Source organism: Acomys russatus, chromosome 19 (assembly GCF_903995435.1).
Source record: "Acomys russatus chromosome 19, mAcoRus1.1, whole genome shotgun sequence".
NCBI classification, from domain to species: domain Eukaryota; kingdom Metazoa; phylum Chordata; class Mammalia; order Rodentia; family Muridae; genus Acomys; species Acomys russatus.
Window position 1 is genome coordinate 65788767 of NC_067155.1, and position 23296 is coordinate 65812062.

At 45.2% G+C, this 23296-nt stretch overlaps 1 protein-coding gene across 4 annotated transcripts in view; it reads right to left on the reverse strand.

Moving 5' to 3' along the window:
* Positions 1-3901: 3901 nt before the first annotated feature.
* The window catches only part of Chfr (checkpoint with forkhead and ring finger domains), a 30192-nt gene continuing 10797 nt past the window's right edge, over positions 3902-23296 (reverse strand). The window contains exons 8-18 of one of the 4 annotated variants that reach the window (XM_051161773.1): positions 21779-21938; positions 20974-21128; positions 20687-20849; positions 19434-19579; positions 15661-15780; positions 14618-14701; positions 12389-12459; positions 10591-10678; positions 7754-7861; positions 6651-6723; positions 3902-4074 (exon numbers count right to left, since the gene is read on the reverse strand). In XM_051161773.1, the coding sequence (XP_051017730.1) occupies positions 3963-4074; positions 6651-6723; positions 7754-7861; positions 10591-10678; positions 12389-12459; positions 14618-14701; positions 15661-15780; positions 19434-19579; positions 20687-20849; positions 20974-21128; positions 21779-21938 (1280 nt within the window). In that variant the 3' untranslated portion in view covers positions 3902-3962. Of the gene's footprint in view, positions 4075-4541; positions 4852-6650; positions 6724-7753; positions 7862-10590; positions 10679-12388; positions 12460-14617; positions 14702-15660; positions 15781-19433; positions 19580-20686; positions 20850-20973; positions 21129-21778; positions 21939-23296 lie in introns of those variants that run through there. The other 3 variants (XM_051161774.1, XM_051161777.1, XM_051161775.1) reach the window with 3 other exon arrangements.

The following is a 23296-nucleotide window of genomic DNA, read 5'->3' on the forward strand; positions in this document are numbered from 1 at the left end:
CTGAGTGTTTGGAAGCCTAGTGTGTGTTGTGCCAACATCGTCCATTGCCACGCGACAGCATTCCTAGCACAAGGACGCTGAGGCAGAGTATCACAAGCTCAAGGCCTGACTGGACTATGAAGTGGGACTTGTCTTAGGAAGTAAAAAGATGTCAGAACTCGGGTTCAACGTCTACTATGTTGAGATAGGAAGGGAGAAGGAGAAGCAACAAACTATATTAAACTGATGGCACATCCACATGGAAAAAATTCTAAACACAAAACTTTTGTTTTCAGCGCTAGAGAGTGCCCTGGTCCTTGGCTACGTCAAGCGCCCTCCCCACCTCCAAGCTACATTTCTAACCCCAAATAAAAATTGCCATAGCTTTACTAAGGTGTAATTTATGAGCTATAAAACTTGCTCCTGTGTGCACCTTGCTCGTTATTCCCGTACATTTGCAGCTGTACACCCATTTTTATAGTCCGACTTTTAGAACACTTTCATGGGAGCAGCTCTCCCCATCCCTTCTTTTTCAGCCTCTGGTCATCATTTTGTGTTTGCCGGTGCATTTCATATAAGTTAAGATTTATACACTGTGTAGCTTTAAATTCTTTTTCAAGTTGCATCCATACTGTACATGTTGATAGTATTCTATTATCTTATTTTTCCTCTTTAAATTTTTTTTATTTTAATTTTTAAACTTTTTTAAAAATTAAAAGATATTTTCCTCTTTTTGCTGTTCATCAGTTGAGGAACAAAATTGAGCACATGGATCTCCACAGCATTCTGCATGCCAAGGATCTTAAGGTGGTGAAAAGGACAAGGTCCCAGCTTTAGTACCCACAGGGTGGGGAGGGGCAGGGGGAGCAGCCCTCCACAAAGCACTACCTGAGGGGAGCTGCCACTTACTGGGGGAAACTCTTCTGTATCTACTGAGGACTTCTGTATGCCAAGGACTTGGCCAGGTGCTGTCTATATAATCCCTGCTTTCAAGACACTTCCTTCCTGGTGGGAAGCAGTCAATGAACAGACATACAGGACAGGAGATGATGTCAAGGATGAACAGACAGGAGAGCAGGTATTCTGCAGTCTTATGGACTGTTTAGAAAGGACCTCTCTGGACCTGTGAAATGACTCAGCAGGTAAAGACACTTGCAGTTAATGACTAGCAATCTGAAACCCATATAAAGGTGGAAAGAGAAAAGTTAAACTCTACAAGTTGCCCCCTAATCACCACACATGACACACTCACTGCATACACACACACATAGCACATATACACCCAAAAGTTTTTTATTTGGGGAAAAAAAAAAGGTCTCTCATCAATCTGAGCCCATACCTAGACAAAGCATACCGGTGGAAAGGTGCTTCCAGGTTCCTGTGAGAACAGAAGTTATGAACTAAACTTGCCTGAGGGGTAGAGAGCATGTGAAGAGCTAGCAGAGTGTTAAGTATGAGCAGCATGGCAGAGAAGGTCTGTGCAAGGCTAGGGAATGGCCACATTCAAAGATGGTAAAGCTACAGTCATCAGGGGCAGAGAAGGTCTGTGCAAGGCTAGGGAATGGCCACATTCAAAGATGGTAAAGCTACAGTCATCAGGGGCAAGTAGTAGCCAGGCACAAACCCTGCCTGTGGGAACAGTGCTCAGTCTTGTCACGTGGAATGCAGTTGCTCTGTGAGAGAGATGAATAATGCCTGGGGTTTGACACAAGTCACAAGGTCATGATTCTTTCTAAGATGCTGAAGACCATGGAGGCGGGCTTGCACGGCATGTGTGTGGGGGGCGTGACAACCTCTAGAGTTCAAGAAAAGCTGAGATGTTAGAAAGACAAGTAACACACCATCCACTCACCATGTGAGTACAGGCATAAGGATGTACATAGCACAGGAGGCTCAGAGAGCATCGAGTTCAGTAGACCAGGAGTGTTTTAAGTCCAACTGTTTATTCCCTTTGGCTTTTAACATAGCTTACGTAGTTCTATGTTATATGATGTTTAAACTAACGTGTTCAGTGGTCCTAGGACTCAGGAGACGGCCTTGGATACATCACCCGAGCTTACTTCATGTGTCAAAATGTTTCTGGCGAGTCTGTTAAGATTGGCCTCTCTCACTTTGTGTGCCTCTGTCCTCCCTTCTTGACCTGAGACCCAGCCTCTTAATACAGCCCTGGAAGTGTCTGAACATTAACTGTGTGCATACCAAAACTTGAGGGGAGACAGAGAGAAGGCAAAGCCAGAAAACACTAGAGGCAACGTCTGGGTTCCTCCCTCACGCCACACTTGAAGTTAGATCCACACTGGACTTTTGTGTTTTTTACTGTTTCAGTTCCTTACTTCTGGGTCCCTGGTGGCAATAGTAGTTTCTGGCTCTGTTAGCTGCGCTTCACGAGAGCTATGTAAGGCCACCGTGCATCATCATCGTCTCTTAGGCTACCAGATCAATGCTGGGCAGGCTGTCACCAGGGTTCCCTTAACTGGAAGAAACCCTCACTGGACTCTCAGCTGCATCTCCGGTTTAGCTGTGCCTTAGAGGCAAAGGCTAGTACAGGGCCAGGGGAGCCTGCTGGAACCCTCGCTGACCATCCCCACCTCAGAGTATCAGGTAGTCAAGAGGCAGTCAGCTCTCTGTAATTGCATGGAGTAGAGGCTCCTTGTTTTAAACCAATTTTCTCAGTTGTAATTGGGAGTCTGGCCCAATGAAGTTTCCCTGGCCAGCCTGGTTCCTTCAGTAGCAACCCCAACACCCTCTTCTGGCTTGAGCTTGGAACCTACAGGGCAGGGTTAGAGTGCCCTCTGATAGCAAAGGGAAAGGTACAACAGCAAGGCAGGGATGTAGGCCAAGCTGACCCCACCTCAGACAGAATTACAGGGAATACCGAGTGCCCCATCCTGCACCAGGCAGCAGAGTCTCAGTGGACATCTGAAAGCCCCACTCTGGGTGTGTCCCAAGGCGAGGCTCAAGAGCTACAGAGGAAACAGTCTGTGGCAATTCTATGAGGAAGTCTGCACATTTTATAGGGGATAACAGCTGCAGACAACTCCAGATTGTTGGTGGTTCTGGGTGGAGTGGCTCAACTATCACCAACTTGCCTGGGTTTGATGTCATCTAGGAAACATAATTCTGGGTGTGTCTGTGAGGCTGTTTCCACAAAGGTTTACCTGAGGAGAGAAGAGCAGCCCTGAGTGTGCGCTGCACCATCCTCTGGGCTGGGTCCTCAACATGAACAAAGGCAGAGAGGAAGCGAAGCACCAGCATTCATTTTTCTCTGCTTTCTGACTGCAGATTCAGTGACAGGCTGCTTCACACTCCCGCCAACATGCCATCCTACTACATGGACCTTCAAGTTTGGAACCAAAATAATTCCTTATTCACACAGCAAGAAAAGTGACTGATACAGGTGGTGTGAAAGAGTTTAGAGAAAGGAAGTCCAGATGACCATAAAGAAACTGCCTCTCCAAGCAGCTCAGTCACACTCAGGAATGAGCAGCAAGGTCCAAACGCTCCCTGATGCTAGAGCCTGACACGTAGACTGTTCTCCCCACCACGTTCAGTTCCTCAGCCCCTGAGGTAGCTCTTAGACATCGTGCTTCCTTAACTGGGGATTAAGTGATATCCAGTGGCTCATGCACCAGGTGCTTCCTGCTGGAGTGGAGTCCTGAAAGGCCAGAGCACAGGTCCCATGTAACCCAGGTGAGGAATTAGTGGTGCCTGTCGGCATTAGCAAGGAGTATGTGGCACCTCACATATGAACACAACACGAGAAATAAACACACCTCATTTATTAGAACTAAAAAAATCCTTCTCCCACAAACACAGAGCGCTGCCTCTCAGTCTGCATCAAGAGCAAGACAACAGTTGACACTGTATCCCTGAGAAGCAAAAGTTACCAGTTTACAAACAAACGTAACGCAATGAAAGATGAAAAAAAGCTTCAAAACAAAACAACAAAAATTTCAAGTATTATTTCAGATGGCAGGGCAAACCTAATGTACCAGGGCAGGACTTGGAAAGCAGAGGGCCTGTTGGTGTGGAGCCATCCCGGGTTCAGCAGGGGCTGCTCTCAGGGGCTGGAGGGCTGAGGGCAGAGGCTGTGCCCTGCTGGATAAGAAGGCCAACCCTGGGTCAAGGACCTGGATACTCAAAACATCCTCCTCAGCATTAACCATTTTAGACACTTGATTTTTTTTTTTTTAAATAAACAGAAACATATGTTCATTCTTCCATATATCAGACTATTCCCAATTTCACTCAATTTGTAAAGTATAAATTATAGTATTTGTGCTAGTTTTTAATATTTAAATCTTATTAGAAGATAAGCACCAAACTTATTAAAATAAAAAATATACAAAAGGCTGCGTCTTTCCAGAGAGAATACCCGGTACATCCCTGGAGCTGTAAACGTATGCTTCCTTTCCTTTGTTGAGCGCTTCTGACATAGCTGACCCTTTCCCATGAAGCTTTTGCATTTTAACTGCAGTCAGATACATGATAGAAAACATAGCAAAGCACAAACCTGCATGGCCACCACCTCACCACACGGGAGGGCTGTCTACTGACTCAGTCTACTGACTGCAAAGTGAGTGTCCCCAGTAGGCCTGCCAGGTTACTGGGCTACGTGTGTGCATGTGCGTCTGCGTGTGCCCCCGTGTGCATCCATGTGTCTCACTGAAAGTAAAGCTCCACAAAGGGAAAAGCCACACCAGAGTGCCTGACCAGTGCTGCTTAGGGGGAACTGTAAAAATGCCCTTAAAGTATTTGCATGTGGTATCTTAAACCAGAGAGTTATTGCCTCCTGTGCTCTGTAACGGTTCATGTGTCTCCTCCAATACTCAGTTCTTGAACCTTGTCTGCTCGCAGATGTGATTGAATTTCCTGCAGGGAGAGAAAGCATCGAAGACTGAAACTGTATACTGTACTCACCATGTAAGAATATGTATGAATCATGTATGTGAGCCCACTTGACAATTTTTATGCTTTAAAAAAAGATTGCTTATTTTAATTTGAAGTTACATGTATTTATATGTGTGTGCATGAGTATATGCCATGTGTGCACAGGTGACCAGGGTGGCCAGACAAAGGAATCCAACCCCCTAATTCCAGGTGCTGGGAACCGAGCTTAGGTTGTCTGGAAGAGCAGCAAATGTTGTCTTGCTGAGATAGAGTGATGGAAGGAGCCATCTCTCCAGCCCTCACCAAGTAGTTTTTAAGCCCCCAAAGTAGCCTACTTTTAAATTAAAATGAAAACACAGTGGGTAATTTATCATAGAAGAGAATTAGAGCTGGGCTTCCTTAGTGTGTGCATTACCTACACGTCAGCCAGCAGGGTGGAGACAATGCTGAGGTAACAGTGGCCACTTTCCCCTCTCCACAATCCAGGGGCAAGAGTGCAGATACACGTGGACACAGCGGAGATGCGCGTGGACAGAGCAGCATTTGTCTTTGCTACTCACACCCATACCACCGTGAGCAAAGTTGAGTTAGTGGGGAAATGTCCATTTTTATGATTTACTTTTGTTACTTTTTGTTCTATGGCTGTGTCTATGTGTGGGTTCCTGCGGAAGCTGCTGATGTCTGATCCCAATGCTACAGCAGCAGGTGCCCAATGCGAGCGCTCAACTATGATCCCTTGCAAGGACAGCATGCACTTTTTTATGTTTACTCGTTTTTTCAAGAGAGGATCTCTCTGTGTAGCCCTGGCTGTCCTGGAACTTGCTTTGTAGGTCAGGCTGGCCCTGAACTCACAGAGATCTACCTCTGCCTCCCGAGTGCTGGGATTAAAGGTGTGCACCACCATGCCCTGCTCACAACATGCACTCTTAAATACTGAGTCATCTGTACAACCTAAAATGTTCTTTCTTGAAACAGTTGGTGTCTGCTGATCATGCTCAAGCACAATGCAAGGTATTATGCCAAAAAACTACCCATTTAATCCCAGCACTCGGGAGGCAGAGGCAGGCGGATTTCTCAGTTCGAGGCCAGCCTGGTCTACAAAGCAAGTCCAGAACAGCCAGGTCTACCCAGAGAAACCCTGTTTTGAAAAACAAAAACAAAAACAAAAGAAGAAGTCATCTCAAAGCTGGGTGTGGTAGCATTTGCCTTTAATCCCAGCACTCGGGAGGCAGAGGCAGGTGGATCATTGTGAATTTGAGGCCAGCCTGGTCTACAAAGTTAGTCCAGGACAGCCAAGGTTACACAGAGAAACCCTGTCTCAAAAAAAAAAAAAAAAGCCATCTCGGCCAGGCAGAGCTTAGACTACAGCTACTAACTCAGAGAGAGATACCACTCTGTGTGTCAGCTCTGCAAGCTGCCAGATAAAGCATTAGGTGACTCAACCATGAAGACACAGATGAGAGACGAAGGTCATCTGCATGGAAGCAGTTTAGGGAATGCAGTGACCTAAGAGCAGAATTTCTATTTGAAAAAGCTATTTTGTACATCGTATACCTTTATAGAAGTAGAGGGATTAAATTAGAATACATATATGTATTTGGGGATGGACTGGGATTCTGGGAACTGAACCCAGAACTTTTATACTCTACTACTGAGGTACACCTAAAGTCTCCAAATTAGTGAATCATTTTTTAGCATACAATTTACTATTACTGCTTCCTTCCTAAACTCTGAGCCTGGAGGACCTGCAGTTGACCCAAACATCTCCCAGCTCCACTCACATTGCATGGTGGGCCTTCACCTGAGTGCGACAGTTACGGCCCCAGTAGCAATCGGGACGAGATGTTACAGTCACTGGAAAAGAAGGGACATGTCCACATTAGACGTGTCACACACCATTCACACAGCTAAACGAGCTTAACTGGAGATACAGGGAAATGCTCTCAAGCACAAACCATCTTGTCACTCTGTGTGTTTATGTATGTTCCTATAGGTGCATGTGTCTGAGTATACATGTATGCACAGAAGCCAAAAGTCAGTCTCAGATGTCCTCTATCTTATTTATTTATTTATTGACACAATATCTTTCAATGGCCTGGGACTTGCCAATTAGGCTAAGCTACCTGGCCAATCCAGGGATCTGCCTGTCTATGCCTCCCTAGTTCTGGAGTTATAAGCAAGAGATACTATAACTGGCTTTGGCCGGCGGCGGCTGCTTCTGCTTCTGTGAATTTGCTCACAACACAGAGATCTACCTGCCTCTTGCTCCCAAGTGCTGGGATTTGAGATGTGCACCACCACCACCCAGCCTTCTTTGTTTTTAAAACAGATATATTTATTTTATGTGTGTGAGTGTTTTGACTGCATGTATAAAGTGCACTGTGTGTGTGTGTGCTTGGTGCCCACAGAAGACAGAAAATGATACCAGATCCTTTGGAACTGGAGTTACAAACAGATATAAGTTGCCATGTAGGTTCTGGGAACTAAGCCTGGGACACATATAACCACCCCCCCCACCCCCCCGTTTTACATGAAGACTGAACTCAGGTCTCCATGCAGCACTTGTCTAAGCTATTATGCTAGCTTACATCTTCTCTCTCTTTATCATCAGTTTTCATAGACCATGTCAAGATTATCAGATAAATAACAAACTTATCTGAAAACCAAGTCAAGGACATGAATTTGCTCCAGTGCTATCTCTAATGTCTTCATATTGCTTTGGTCTAGAAACCCATGTGTCTTGACCCAGTCTGAAAAGCAAATGCAGCCTCATCCATGCCGTGTGCCTGTCTTCTGCCAAGTATGGAGGGTAATGTTATGCTAAATACCTCTTAGAACCCTGGAGTGAAGCCAACACAGACAGAGCTGTGTGTGGGCGCCTTACCTGGCAACTCAGAAGCAGGAATGTTCTGCCGATACTGGTAGGTCAGCTCTCGGAAGCTACGCAGACCACAGCAATAGCACAGCACAGTGTTTCCAGTGATTCTGTAATCTGGGGGAACAAAGCCACATCTGGGCACAGCCATTCGTCAGGCAGTGCCATTCTCTAACGGCAAAACAGACACACTTGAAACTAGTAGGAAACCAGCACACTAACCCTGAGCGAGGTAGAGACAACGGGTCAGACATTTAGCTGGTTTGTTTGTTTATTAGTATTCGGTGAGTGTTTGCCTACACGAATGCCTGTGGCCCGTGTGTGTCCAGGGCCTGCAAAGAACAAAGAAGGGCACTGGATCCTCTGGAACTGGAGTTACAGACGGCTGTGAGCCATCATGTGGGCGCTGGGAATCCTGACCCTCTCCAAGAGAAACAAATGCTCATAACAGCTAACCCATCTCTCCAGCCCCCACTAGCTTAGGTTTGTTTGTTTTTTAAAAAATATTTTTATTAGATGATTTTATTTTATGTATGAGCACTCTATCTGTATGTACACCTGCCACCCAGAAGAGGGCATCAGATTCCAGTATAGATGGTTGTGAGCCACCATATGTTTTCTGGCAATTCAACTCAGGACCTCTGGAAGAGCTCTTATCCTCTTATCCGCTGAGCCCACTAGTTTAGTTGTTAATAGTAAAAATAATCTCATGTGGATTAAAACTTGTCAAATATATAAATCCCTCAAAAGTATTAATATGGGAAAGAGTATTTCCTCTTGTGCTAATTTAAAAAAAAACAAAAAAACAAAATAAAGTAAAATAAAGCCGGGCGTGGTGGCACATGCCTTTAATCCCAGCACTCGGGAGGCAGAGGCAGGCGGATTGCTGTGAGTTCGAGGCCAGCCTGGTCTACAAAGTGAGTCCAGGATGGCCAAGGCTACACAGAGAAACCCTGTCTCGAAAAACCTAAATAAATAAATAAATAAATAAATAAATAAAGTAAAATAAATAAAAAAATTATGTGTACATGTATGTATGTATACCACATGTGTAGCTGGTACCTGCAGAAGTCAGAAGACACTGAGCCCCAAGGTGTTGGAGTTATGGATAGCTGTAAATCATCATCATGTGGGTGTAGGGGACCAAACTGGGATCTCCAGACTCCCTACCTGATTTTTGGGGTTGTGTGTGTGTGTGTGTGTGTGTGTGTGTGTGTGTGTTTTAAGACAGGGTTTTTCTATGTAGCCCTGGCTGTCCTGGACTCTCTCTCTGTAGATCAGGCTGGCCTTGAACTCACAGAAATTTGCCTGCCTCTGCCTCCCGAGTGCTGGGATTAAAGGCGTGCGCCACCACCCCGGCCCTGTTTTTTGAGATAGGATCTCACTGAGTCTTTGGTTACTTGGAACTCACTTTGTGGACCAGGCTACCATGGACTTCAGATAGATCCACCTATCTCTGTTTCACCAGTACTGAAATTCAGGGTGTATGCCGCCATGCCTGGTGATTTGTGAATCTCTAATGAGAACCGGGGACGTAACACTAAACACAGCATCATTTACATTTCCTATGCCTCTCACACACACTGCCTCAAGTTGATTTCATACAATGACCCATCATAGCAGGCCTCGTATAGGCTTTCTTCTTGTGGTACCATGTCTTCAGCACTCTAATGGTAACAGTGGTGAAGGCATTCTCAAGTTTGGAATGCTAAACCTGTATGTATTGAAAGTAAAAATCACAGCTGGATGTGGTAGCACACACTCTGGATCTCAGCACTGGGGAGGCAGAGGCAGGCAGATCTCTGTGAGTTCAAGACCAGCCTAGTCTACCAGTCCAGGACAGCTAGGAATCTGTTACACAGAGAAGCCTTGTCTCAAAAAACAAACAAACAAAAGAAAGAAAAGAGAAAAAAAAAAAAAAAAAAAATCACACACAAGAAATGATTTAAAATTGGAAATCAAAATACTATTGCCACAGTAAGAACATATTTACAAACAAAACAAAATAAAAACAAACAAACAAACAAAAAGAACATATTTACAACACTAAGGGCAGTGCTACATAGTTTAACAAAGATAGCGGGTCAGTGCTACCAGAGACCCAACAAAGACCATATGTAAAGTTCAGAATCATTTGCAAATAACCTCTCATATTCACAAAATTAAATAGCAAGTCACTCATATTTTCTATATGAGCTACCCCCATTACAAAATTAAGAAATCAAAGGTGTTCACAGAAGTTGGATGGACTGCAACAACAGGCAAGACACACCAGACATGATCACCAGAAAGAAATAACTCAAGGGATTTTAGTAACAGTGCTCACATTTCTCTTAGCAAACATTCAAGTCTTAGAAAAGGCCTTGTTACAATTTCTATAGCCTCCCACACTATCAACTCCTCTGGGAGAAAGCACAGCGTCCTACTCTGTCCAACTGAGTGATGACAAATTAAGTGACAAAGTGGTGGAGGCTCCCCACACTCCCACCCTTCCCTAATAGGGAGAAAAGGTGCTCGGACATGTCATACAGGTTTCAGACAAAGTTTTTAAAACCTCAAAAGTAATTAGGCAGGTACAATGGCTCACATCTGTCACCCCAGCACTAGTGAGGAAGACAGGATCAGGAGTTCAGGGCTAGCCTAGGCTACATTGTGAGCCTCAGCCAAAAAAAAAAAAAAAAAAGCAAAAATATAAAGTGTCTAGACCTTGTTCTATCTTCTTAGGAAGGGTGAGAGTCCAGGTCATAAATCTGTAGGAAAGCAGACAGGTAATACTGCCAAGTGTGGCCTCCCACGATCTTATCATTTTACAGGAGACAATTCAGGGCTAGCTAAAGACTGCTTACCAGACAGTAGAAACACACCCCGCTGTAGAGCCAGGAGACTCTCTGTCAACATACTCTTCCATGTCAGACCTCTGGTCACCAGGTAATTCTGTGACAGGAAAAAGGGTGAGAAGAAATTCCGGTTTAGAAGGAGATCCCCCAACTAACAGGGGACCCTTCACACCCGGCTCTGAAGGTGGATGAAGCCAGAACACAGCTGTCTTTGAGTGGCGTTTACACGGAGCCAGTGGATAAACTAGGGTCAATCCTCTCATAAGTTTCACAAGCTTTTTGCTGAGACTCTTCAGCCTCTGCACCTGAATAAGAGTCATTGTTCTCGAGCCGGGCGTGGTGGCGCACGCCTTTAATCCCAGCACTCGGGAGGCAGAGGCAGGCGGATCGCTGTGAGTTCGAGGCCAGCCTGGTCTACAAAGTGAGTCCAGGATGGCCAAGGCTACACAGAGAAACCCTGTCTCAAAAAACCAAAAAAAAAAAGAGTCATTGTTCTCCCTAAAAATTGCACAAAGGCATTCACAACACAAGGACAGATAAGACACTGAAGGAGAGAAGAGAAATAGCAAATTTTAACATTAAATCCTATTAAAAGGGACAGAGAAATAAGAAAACAGGGCTGGGCGGTGATGGCGCACACCTTTAATCCCAGCACTTGGGAGGCAGAGGCGGGTGGATCTCTGTGAGTTCCAGGCCAACCTGGTCTATAGAGGGAGTCCAGGACAGCGAAGACTACACAGAGAAACTCTGTCTCGGAAGGAAAAAAGAAAAAGAAAAAGAAAATAGACTGCTAGTCACAGTTTTGCTTCTAACATAGTTCAATTCAAACAATTAAACTGCTGAATTCTGCCAGGCGTGGTGGTGTACACTTTTAATCCCAGCTTTCGTGAGGCAAGTGGATTCCTGGGAATTTGAGGCCAGCCTGTTCTACAGAGCAAGTCCAGGACAGACAGGACTACACAGAGAAACTCTGCCTCAAAAACCAAAAAAACAAAACAAAACAAAAACAAAGCACTGCTGACTTCTGCTGTTGTAAACCGCTTACTGGAGCCCCTTCCTTTTTTTCTGAAGAGGCAGACATATGCCCTTGAAACGTGACAACCGGCAACATCTGCTTAGACACTGCCTGCCCTATGTGAGCTGTGAGGTACGCCTGTGAGGTACGCCTGGCAGAAGCCAAATCTCCTTGAACAGAAGCTGGAGGTTCCAGTAGCACACTCTGACGAGAACGGCTACACTTGTCCCCCCATGCCCTACAAGGGTGACAAGTGTAGCCGATCAGGCGTTTGCTTTCTCGATTTAGAAACTCACTGATCAAGGCTGTTACCAAAAAGGTGTTTTCATGTACATAAAAGCACGGTATGTATGTCTGGTGATGTGTTCAGGTAAATGAATGGTCTCAAAGTGAAACAAAGTTCTCAACATGAAGGCAGAGGGTGCAGAACCGCACACGTTACAGTTCTAAGAGCTGAGCTAGCTTCCTTACACAGGGGAGAAGGATGTTCAGGAGTCAGAGAAACGTACAACTGAGAAACCTTCTCTGTAAGATGTATTAGCCAATTCCTATGGCTTGACAGCATGACAAACAAAAAGGAATTACCTCATTTTGGAACACAGGGAAAACTTGATATACCACAGAATCAGGAACTGACTACTGGTCAGAATATACAGTGTGTGCTTCTGATTTTGACTGTACACATTTGCAGGCAGATGCTAAAGAGAAACTGTGTGTCCTAACAGGAACCACAAGTCATACAGGACAACTCCCTGGGCCTCACGCTCCCCAGGGCAGGCGTGGCGGCGGTACCTTCAGGATGTCCGACTCGTGGTTGTTATTGTTCAGCACTCCATCCAAGCACTTGTCCCCCAGGTTGAGCTCTGCCAGAGGAAGAAGGAGTGTTATCTGTTTGTCTGACAGGATAACCAAATCTCTTTCCATTATAGATTGTAATGAGCAAACAAGCTTAGGAAATGGCTCAGTCAGGGAAATGCCTGCCACACAAGCATGCAGACCTGAGTTTCAATCCATAGCATGAATATTTTAAAAAAGAAAAAGGAAAAGAAAGAAAGCAAGCTGAATGTATCAGGGCATGTGTGTAATACTAGTGTTGGTGGATGAAAGAGACAAGTGGATCCCTGGAGATTGCTGACCCGACCAGTCTTAGCCAGCTAGGGTCACTGAAAAAGTGTCTCAAAGCTAGGATGATGCAACACAGTCAGGGCCCCAGCTAGACACCACATCATACCAAATAAAACCCCAAACCAGGAAAGGGTCACATCTTCAGTCATTAGCTACAGGAGTCCTACAGATCATTGCCAGACATTGCAGGTTATTGCCAATACTATTGGTTACCCTCCATGACCTGAGGTAAGACACTGTTGCTATAGTCATCACATACTTATGCCACCAAAATGGAAAGATCAAGCTGTTACTCAATTAGACACTTCACTCCTACTAACTAGCATTCAAAGTGGTCAAAAGGGATATATTATACATGGGCCAGTCTCACCCGGCTATGAGCCCTGCATGCTATGACAGTAATCTGTCTACAAGATACACCCATTGGGGCAACAGTGGCACAAGGGTAATGGAAGCAACCAACAACTTTTCAAATAAGCTTTAAGGCTCTCTTCATGGGATGGAACACGTATCTGACATGTGATGAGGCCAAGGACCTGGACCAGCTAGGTCATGGGCACTAGGGAAAATATTTGACTACATGAACATAGCAAAAATATGATTCCTAGTGACGTATTGCTATTCCTATAGAGCAGTGCACTGTTCAACGCTCTTCAGGAAAGCTCCTTCCTGTAGTAGATGGTAATTAACAGAGTCACACAACTGGACAACGCAGAGTGAGAGAGTTTGGATTACTCAGCTCTAAATGGGATATTTCTGTCACATTCCTTGCCTCAGGACTCAGGGGGTCAAGGAGGCACAAAAATCATAAGAGCACAAAGGTGGTAGAAGACTAAAAAACAAAAAAGAAAAAACCAAAACCAGTGTTTTTCAGACACAACAGGGCTGGTGCACATATGAACTCACAAAGACTGTGGCAGAATTCATAAGACCTGAACAAGCTCTGTCATGGTGTGTGTGCACACATTCGTACACATACAAAATAAATGAATAATTCTTTAAACATAAAGCAGAAAGCAAATGCAAACACTCAATGTTGATCTTTGCCTTCTATCTGCACACCCACACACACATACACAAAAACTCAAATATAGTGCACCAGGTGTGGTGGCACACACCTTTAATCCCAGCACATGGGAGGCAGAGGCAGGTGGATTGCTGTGAGTTCAAGGATACTCAGAAAGACCCTGTCTTGAAAGAAAACAACAAAAAAACCCAACCAACCAACCAATCAAACAAACAAAAAAACCACCCTCAAATATACATCTATGCTATAACTAACACACACACACACACACACACACACACACACACACACACACACACACACACACACCACACCACACCACACCACACCACCCTCAAATGCAAGGCAACTTAAATAGAGGCGGTAGGACTGATCCCCACTCACTAATGAAGTAAGCAGGGTCCTTCCACCCTCAATGGTTTGTCTTTGAGCGGCGTCTCACTGCATAGCCCTGGCTGGCCTGGAACTCCCAAAGACTCACCTGCCTCTGCCTCCCTGAGGGTAGGGATTAAATTATGCAACATCTACTCTCTTTCTATTTGTTTAAAAAAAAAAAAAAAAAAAGAAAAGAATGTTATCTTCCTGCCTAAGCCTCTGGAGGGCTGGGATTATAGCAGAACTGTTTTTATGTGAATAAGTAATTTCTCCTGTATAGGAAACTGGTATTTCTCTTGTTTGGTTATTGCTTGCTTTTAAAGCAACATGGGTTTGAGACTTTCAAAGTGAGAAATCTCTGCAGTGTAGCACAAAAAGGCAGAAAATCACTCCACGGCTGACACAGGAGGTCACAATTCAACACCACCTGCCCCACGTTCACCAAGAGCACACCCAAAAGTCAAAGCAACCAAGGGCTGAAGAGCTGACATTACCACAGAACGGGGCCAAGCAGCCAAAGCAGCCAGTCCGTGTGCAGCCCCAGTACAGGTGGCAGAAGGGCTGCAGGCACACCGCACCTGTGGGCAGAGGACAGTGGTCAACTGGGACCTAGGACTGTGCCTGTTCTCACACTTGAGGACACTCAGCACCAGACTCACAGCTCAACTCTCCTTGAAAACAGTCTTTCTGGGGTGCTTTCATGGAGCTAGGGAGCAGAGACAACATGCCAGGTAACATCCAAAATCGAAGGTGACAGAATTTTGATAACTGAGAGTTACCTTAAAAACCCTGATCCTAAGAACAGCTTGGTCTGTGATCTCGGCACCCGAACAGTCCTGGTTCCCTGACTCCCAGCTATGAATGTGTGACACACTTGATGTGACTTCACATTCATGTCTGCAGAGAGCTTTTCTACCGACCATGAATACTGTTTTTACATTATGTTTTTTTAAAGTTTGTTTTTTTTAAAAGATTTATTTATTATGTATAGTGTTCTGCCTGCAGGCCAGAAGAGGGCACCACATCTCATTATAGATGGTTGTGAGCCCTTACCTGGTTGCTAGGAATTATTGGCTCAGAGGTTAAGAACACTGTTCTTGCAGGGGTCCTGAGTTCAATTCCTAGAAACCACACTTACATCCACGTACAATGAAATCTGGTGTCTACAGGACAGTGTCATAAGTTGGTAGGAATAGTAGACTGTTCAACATGCTCATGGGGGCGCGAGCGTCAAATGAGTATATGCAGATGGAAAAAATTGCCTTTTTTTGTTTGTTTGTTTGTTTTTGAGACAGGGTCTCTCTGTGCAGCCCTGGCTGTCCTGGACTCCCTTTGTAGACCAGGCTGGCCGCGAACTCACAGCGATCCGCCTGCCTCTACCTCCCCAGTGCCGGGATTAAGGGCATACACCACCACGCCCAGCTATATCTTTGTTTTATAGCCTATATAAAGTCAATTTCATTAGAAAAGCAAGCCATGCAGAATGCCCAAGAACGCCCTGCTGCTGGAAGGGCATCAGGGAGAGAACCATACTCACACTGCTGAGGGGCGACGCGGGGGTCCTGCTCACGCTCAGCTCTGCGGTCAGGCATAGGCTGGAAGCAGCAGGTGCATATGGCATGGCTTCCTTGAAGAGGGCACACATAACCCTGGGCTGCTGAAGCACAAACACAGTTAGGTCAGAGTATGTCAGATACCAGGTGAAAGATGGCAGAGCAAAACTCCATATCTAGAGAGGCAACTATGAAGCACACGGAAGAGGCCAGGACCCAGGAGGGATGCAAACTATGTACAAGGTGGCCAAGTGATATTCTGCCATTTGAAATCCGGGAATGATAGCTCAGTGAGTATCTGTCTACCATCTGAGAAGCCTCAGGCTTAACCCCCTACACACACACACACACACACACACACACACACACACACACACACACACACAAATAAAATTAAAAATAAGAAAAGTAAATGGACTATGGTTGTTCAAGTCATGCACAGCATATCCACCTATAATGCTAGCTTTTGCGAGATCAGTTCAAGGGTGCAGAGGATCAAGTTCAAGACTGACATATGTAGGTAGGTAGGCCAGCCTGAGCCAGGCGTGGTGGCACACACCTTTAATCCTAGCACTCAGAAGGCAGAAGCAAGCAGATCACTGTGAGTTTGAGGCCAGCCTGGTCTACAAATAAGAGTTCAGGACAGCCAGGGCTACACAGAGAAAGCCTGTCTCTAAAAACAAAACAAAACAAAACAATTAAAACCCTGTTTCAAAAGACTAAAAAGTCCATCCTGGACCCCGGTCAATTATCCCCCTCTGGTAGCTGAGCACTGATTTGCTGTCCCATCTCTCGGTTCTAGAAGTGACCCAGAGAACTGGAGTAGTGCTGTTGCAGGACATTTGATCCCACTGTGAACCTCAAGATTGTGAACGGTGTAAGCTTTTGTGTGTGTGTGTGTGTGTGTCCCAGCCGTTACACATGCCTTCTGCTTATTGTAAATAGTGATGATAGTGTGGGTCAGCCCTAGCATACACTTTAATCCAAGAGCTTCTGTACACAGGGTTCAGTAAAGCTAACCCTAGGTCAAGGGGCAGAGCAAGTAGTCAGCTGTCAGGGATTTAGTAGAAAGGAGGGCGCTGAGTTGAAGGGTATCTATGACAGTGAGGAGGAAGAGGAGGAGGAGCTTTTTGGCCTTTAGCTTTCGTTTTTTTCCTGGGATGTCAGCTGTGTAGGAGGATCAGCTGGTGCTTTCTCTGCCTCCTGAGCTAGTAGGTTTTCATCCCAGCATCTGGCTCCTGAGTCTTCATTGGTAAAACTGAATGTGGGATTTTCTTTCCTTAAAACAACAGTGTTTTAGAAGAGTAGCCAAGAATGTGGCTCTGAATTACAACCCTAGAGCAGTTTAATTCAACCCTCTTAGAAACCCTACTGGCAACGGTGCTGGTCTAACTGGATGTCTACATGTAGAAAAATACAAATAGACCCATATTTATCACCCTGCACAAAACTAAAGTCCAAGTGGATTGAGGACCTCAACATAAAACCAGACACTAAATATGTTAGAAGAAAAAGTGGGTAAGAGCCTTGAGCTCATTGGCACAGGAGACAACTTCCTGAACAGAACACCAACAGCTCAGGCTCTAAGATCAACCATTAATAAATGGGACCTCCTAAAACTGAAAAGCTTCTGTAAGGCAAAGGACACTGTTAACAGAACAAAACGACAGCCTACAGACTGGGAAAAAGATCTTCACCAACCCTGCTCTGTCGAAGGGCTAATATCCAAAATACATAAAGAACTCAAGAAATTAAACACCACCAAACTAAATAATCCAATTAAAAAATGGGGTACAGAGCTAAACAGAGAATTCTCAACAGAGGAATATCGAGTGGCCGAGAAACACTTAAAGAAATGCTCAACATCCCTAGTTATCAGGGAAATGCAAATCAAAACAGCTGAGATTCCATCTTACACCTATCAGGATGGCTAAGATCAAAAACTCAGGTGACAGCACATGCTGGCGAGGATGTGGAGAAAGGGGAACACTCCTTCATTGCTGGTAGGAGTGCAAACTTGTACAATCACTTTGGAAATCAATCTGGCACTTTCTCAGAAAACTAGGAATAGTGCTGCCTCAAAACCCAGCTATAAAAGGAAAAAAAAAGACCCAGCTATACCACTCCTGGGCATATACCTGAAAGATGCTCCACCACACAACAAGGACATTTGCTCAACTATGTTCACAGCAGCCTTATTCGTAATAGCCAGAATCTGGAATTAACCTAGATGTCCCTCAACTGAAGAATGGACAAAGAAACTGGTGCTTTTACACAACGGAATGCAATCAGTTATTACAAACAAGGAAATCTTGAAATTTGCAGGCAAATGGATGGAACTAGGAAAGAAATCATCCTGAGGTCACCCAGACCCAGAAAGACAGGAATGGTGTATACTCACTTATAAGTAGATATTAGCCCACATAGATGTCATGTATGTATGTATGTATGTATGTATGTATGTATACAGTGCTCTGCCTGCACATATATCTACAGACCACAAGAGAGTACCAGATCACATTATTGATGATTGTGAGCCACCATGTGGTTGCTGGGAATTGAACTCAGGACCTCTAGAAAAGCAGTCAGTGTCCTTAACCCCTGACCCACCTCTCGAGCCCCTCCTCTGAGCTTCTTAAACAAATACAGTAGTCCAGTCTCAATTATTTGGGTGCTAGCTGAGTCTCAATTATTTGGGTACTAGCCAAGTTAAAGAGAAACTGCCATACCTACAATTTTTAAAGTGCCACTAGCAGACAGGGAGAGCTAGAACTAGAGAAGCCAGCCCCAGGTCGAGAACATGGCTGCGCTCTCTGTAGTCACTTCCAGTTACTAGGCTCCAGTCCCCAGAGCTAAGAACTGCACGCCACAAGCAAGTAGACTTATCTCTTCTTCCCTTTCCCTCCTCTACGCTGTTTTCCTTTTAAGTCAGAGTAGAACCCTAAGCCTTGAAGAGGCTAAGATGCCCTCTAGTGGTGAGCTGCATCTCAGCCCCTCTTTTGCTATTCTCAGTGCATCTAGGGACCTATCTCTTGGAAATACACAACCGATAGGAGGCCGTTTAGAGGGCAACTCTACGGAGATGGAGACAGGCTATGGGAATTCAGCTCACTGCTAGAAAAAAGCCAATCTCTAATTTGGGTAACAGATACAGAATACAGTGAGCAAACCCCACTAAGCAAACTCCCTGAAGCAGCAAGGTGGAGAAAGACCAAAGTTAAAACCAGGACTGTTAATTACCATGTGTGTCCAAAAGGGGAAACCGTCAAATAAATAGTCACCTTATGTATGTATGTATGTATGTATTTATTTATGTATGTATTTATGTATGTATTTTCTTTCTCCTCTCTGTTTAGGCCTGGCTGTTCTAGAACCCAATATGAAGACAAGGCTAGCCTCAAATTCACAGAGATCCTCCTATGTCTTCCCAGCTCTCCTAATTTCTTATCAATACTGGTTATGCCAAGCAAGAGGCTATGAGAGGCAAGGGAATAGCTGAAACCAGGGTCTAAAGGGCAGGACAAACATCATAGAGGATCACACCATAGGAAACTGTAACAAGCCAGGCATGGTGGGGCAGAGGCAGGCAGATCTCTGTGAGTTTGAAGCTAGTCTGGTCTATATAAGCAAGCCCAGGACACTGTTACCCAGAAACACCCTGTTTCAAACCCCCTGCCCCTGCCAAAAAAAGGAACTAGAACAAAAATCATAATGGAAGGAAGAGTTCGTGGCTCAGGGTTCAGTACCACTGTTTTACCTGCTGGCAAGCTGGCAGATGTTGATGCTGCTTCCCCACCAAGGGCCTGTGTAGCTCCCAGCTCACTGTCTGGGACTGGGCAAGGAAGAGACTGCACTGCTTGCCTTCTGTATTCAGGACACTGTCTGCACACAATATATGGCTGACTGCGAAAAGAAGCAGCAGAGCTAAAGTCACAAAGGAGCAGATGCCACTGTCACACCACCATCCCCCCAGCTCCTGTGGCTGGGTCACTACCCCTCAAGGCCGCTGCTCCATCTCTACTCATCTTCACAGCACTTCAGGGTGCGTGAAGAAAGGAGCCCAGCCCTCACTTCTGCCTGGCTCTGCCAACATTCGGAGGACACTACCCATAACCCACCTGGAACAGGAGTGAAAGTGAGGACAGCACCCCCCACCAGATAGCTGCTCTGTGCTCACCTACCTTCTCTGCTCAAGACCTCAGACCCCATGCTTCAGCACACTCTACCCTGGAACCCTGAGTCCTGCTCAGTACAACATGGCTCATAGATTCCAAGGCCAAGAAAACCCAGGCTCATGAGAGGAAAACTACCCTGAAAGAACTGCTAGTTCACTCAATACATGTATTTTCTTGCCTTGTTAGAATCAGAACACAGCTGTGATCCCTGCACTGGTGAGACTGAGGCAAGAAAGTCCTAGTGAGTTGGAACTACAGGTGTCAGCAGACTGACCTGAGAACTCTCACATGCTAGGCACATACTCCACTGCTGAACTACATTCCCAGACCTTTTAAAGTATTTTTGAGTAGGGCTGGAGAGATAGCTCAGAGGTTAGGAGCACTGGCTCTTCTTCCAAAGGTCCTGAGTTCAATTCCCAGCAACCACATGGTGGCTCACAACCACCTATAATGAGATCTGGTGCCCTCTTCTGGCCTGCAGGTGTGTATGCAGACAGAGCACTGTATACATTAGATGATGGTACATGTCTTTAATTCCACCACTCAAGAGGCAGAAGTAGGCACATCTCTTAGTTCAAGGCCAGCCTGGTCTACAAAGTAAGTTCCAAGATAGCAGCGAGTACTTAGAGACCTACCCTGTCTCAAAATTAATTTGCTACTTAACTTAAAAACCCACTAAGGCTGTGTGAGGCTTTTAAGTTATTCATTGTTGCTCAGAGTCCATCCAGTTCTAGCCATACTCAAGTTTGAGGAAACAAGCTAAAAATATTAAGGAAACTGACTTACTGAAGCCCTACACTGTACACTACTTCTCATCCCCAGGCACAGATCTAACCTGATGTCTGAGGATTCGCTATCAACATCCGATAGTTCTAGCAGGTCTTCTGAACTGCCCTCCTCATCAGAGAAAGACCTCCTCACTTTGGGTTGCAGCATATCTTGAGTGATTTTATTCCTTGCATCCATACTTCTCACATCTTCTTCGCTGCGACTCTTATCTAGAAGGAAATGGCACAGCAACGGTCTCTGGCGAGGGAAACAGGACTTGGGGGATCGTCTGGACCGCCCAGAGCAGAGCTCACAGCCCCAGGCCCCTAAAAGGGAAGAGTCAGTGGAGCTGACCTGGGTGCTGGGTGAGGTATGCTTCCACAAGGTTGTTCAGGATGTGGTTCTTGCAGATGCGCTCCACTGGACATCGGCAGGTAGGGCACAGGGACGAACGTTCCATCCATCCAGAGTAGCAAGCCGCACAAAATGTGTGCATACAAGGCTGCAGACTGTCAGAACACAAGGGAACAAAGAACACGTTTCCTGACAAACTCTTCCAAACATCTGCCACGACACTCAAACTTGGCGGCAGACCTACCCAAACAGAAACTCAAGCTGGCCTCCAACCATAAGCCAACTGTGGGGAATCCTATCATCTAACCTGAAAAATACTTAAGCTCAGTGTTAGATTTTATTTAAAAAGTAAGAGCTATAAAACCTGTTTTCTGGAGGTGCAAAGACCAAACCATAATTTCAGGAACATAAACAACAGAGACAACACGTGTTTGTGGGCTGAAAGTTTGGCCCCGAGAAGTTTCTCCCAAAGATACTCTTGGGAACTTCATCTACTGTAAGTATTATGTCCTTAGCCAGGAATGTTACGACTCAGCACACTTCACATGGCCCACCCCCAAGGCAGACACCAGGGTTGACTGGCCGGTGTCAGTCAAACCCAACATTGATCCCATCTCATGGGTTCCATGGCCCTGGTCTCTAGGTTTGAGAATTTCTCCGTATGGACACCACAAGTAAAAGGAAAATGGAAACCCGAGCAGATTCTGGGGCAAAGAATAGCAAAGTCTGTTTAATCTATGGGCATGCCCCACTCTTCTCCAGAGCCAGCGCTGCTGAAGCCACCATGGGGCGTGAGGCAGCGCACCTCACACAGTCATGCAGAAGGTCTTGACAGATGATGCAGGTGAGTGTCTCCTCCATCTTGTCTGGCTTCACAGAGGCAACCCTGACATCCTCCTGTGAGCTCTGTGCATTTCCACACTGGTCTGCAACCAATAACTGGAGGTTCAAATCAAGCTCCCCATCTATAAGACAAAGGACAAGTCCCAATAGTCACAACCACTTAACCTAAAGACACAGAGATCCTCACATATCTATTGTCCACCAACAGCAGAGGAACCAAAGCCACTTAAAAAGAATTTTCTTGTTGTTTTTCAGACCAGGTCTCACTATATAACCCTGGCTGTCCAGGAATTCACTGTATAGACCAGAGCGGCCTCAAACTCAGAGATCTGCTCGCCTCATCCTTCTGTGTGCTAGAATTCAAGGCATGTGCCACTGTCCTTGGCTATAAACACTATTTTTAAAAAGGTCTCAAATAATTCACATTTTCCTTTGTGCCTAAATACTAGTTTAGAAGAAAAGTTTCTGGCCCAAAAGCGGGAAAAAAGACACTCGGGATGTGTATCTAAGACATAAAAGTAACAAGGGGGAGAGGGAGAAAGAGAGTCAGTTGTATAGTATTTTTGTATTTTGCCATTTTTGTTTAAACAAGTAAAATATGACTCCACACACAAAGGAAAGTGCTGGAAATGAAACTCTAAGGTGGCATTGGCAGCTTTGAAATGATCTTTTGCCCGTTGGTGGTGGTGCATGCCTTTAATCCCAGCACTCAGAAGAAAGAGATAGGCAGATCTCTGAGTTTGAGGCTAGCGTGGACTACAAAGTGAGTTCCAGGACAGCCAGGATTATAAAGGTAAACACTGTCCCAAAAAAACAAAAAGCAAAGCAAAGCAAAGCAAAGCAAATCAAGACAGTTCTCTCCTCCGTTAGACAGACAGACAGACAGACAGACAGACACACACACACACACACACACTACTATTATTGTTGTTTTGTGGGATTTTCTCATCTGTCCTGCTTAGTTTCAAACTCAGTATGTAGCCGAGGTCACCTTAAAGATCTGGTCCACCTGCTGTAACTTCCTCAAGACTCAGTTTAGAGGCATGCAACACCGTATTTGGCTCAATTTTTATTTTATTTTTAAAAGCTGAGTTTATAAACTGGGCATGACGACACACTTGGGAGGCAGAAGCAGGTGGATCTCTGAGTCTGAGGCCAGCTTGGCCTACATAGTGAATTGCAGGACAGCCAGAGCTATGTCTCAAAACAAACAAAATGTTGGATTTATTAGTTTGCTTTTTCTTTGCAGAGAGGGTGCCGGGATGCATGTGGAGGTCAGAGGAAAACTTGCAGGGCTTACCTGGTTCTTTCCTTCCACTATGTAGGTGGAAAAATGCAGTTTTCAGAACAATAGCATGACCGAGTTAGCAGCGAACAGTTCTATTTAAAATTATGCAAACAAAGAATTCTAGACTTTCATACAGAAAACGCAGGTTGTTACTAAACTTGAGGCAGATCCACATACTTCTGCAGAAAGTGG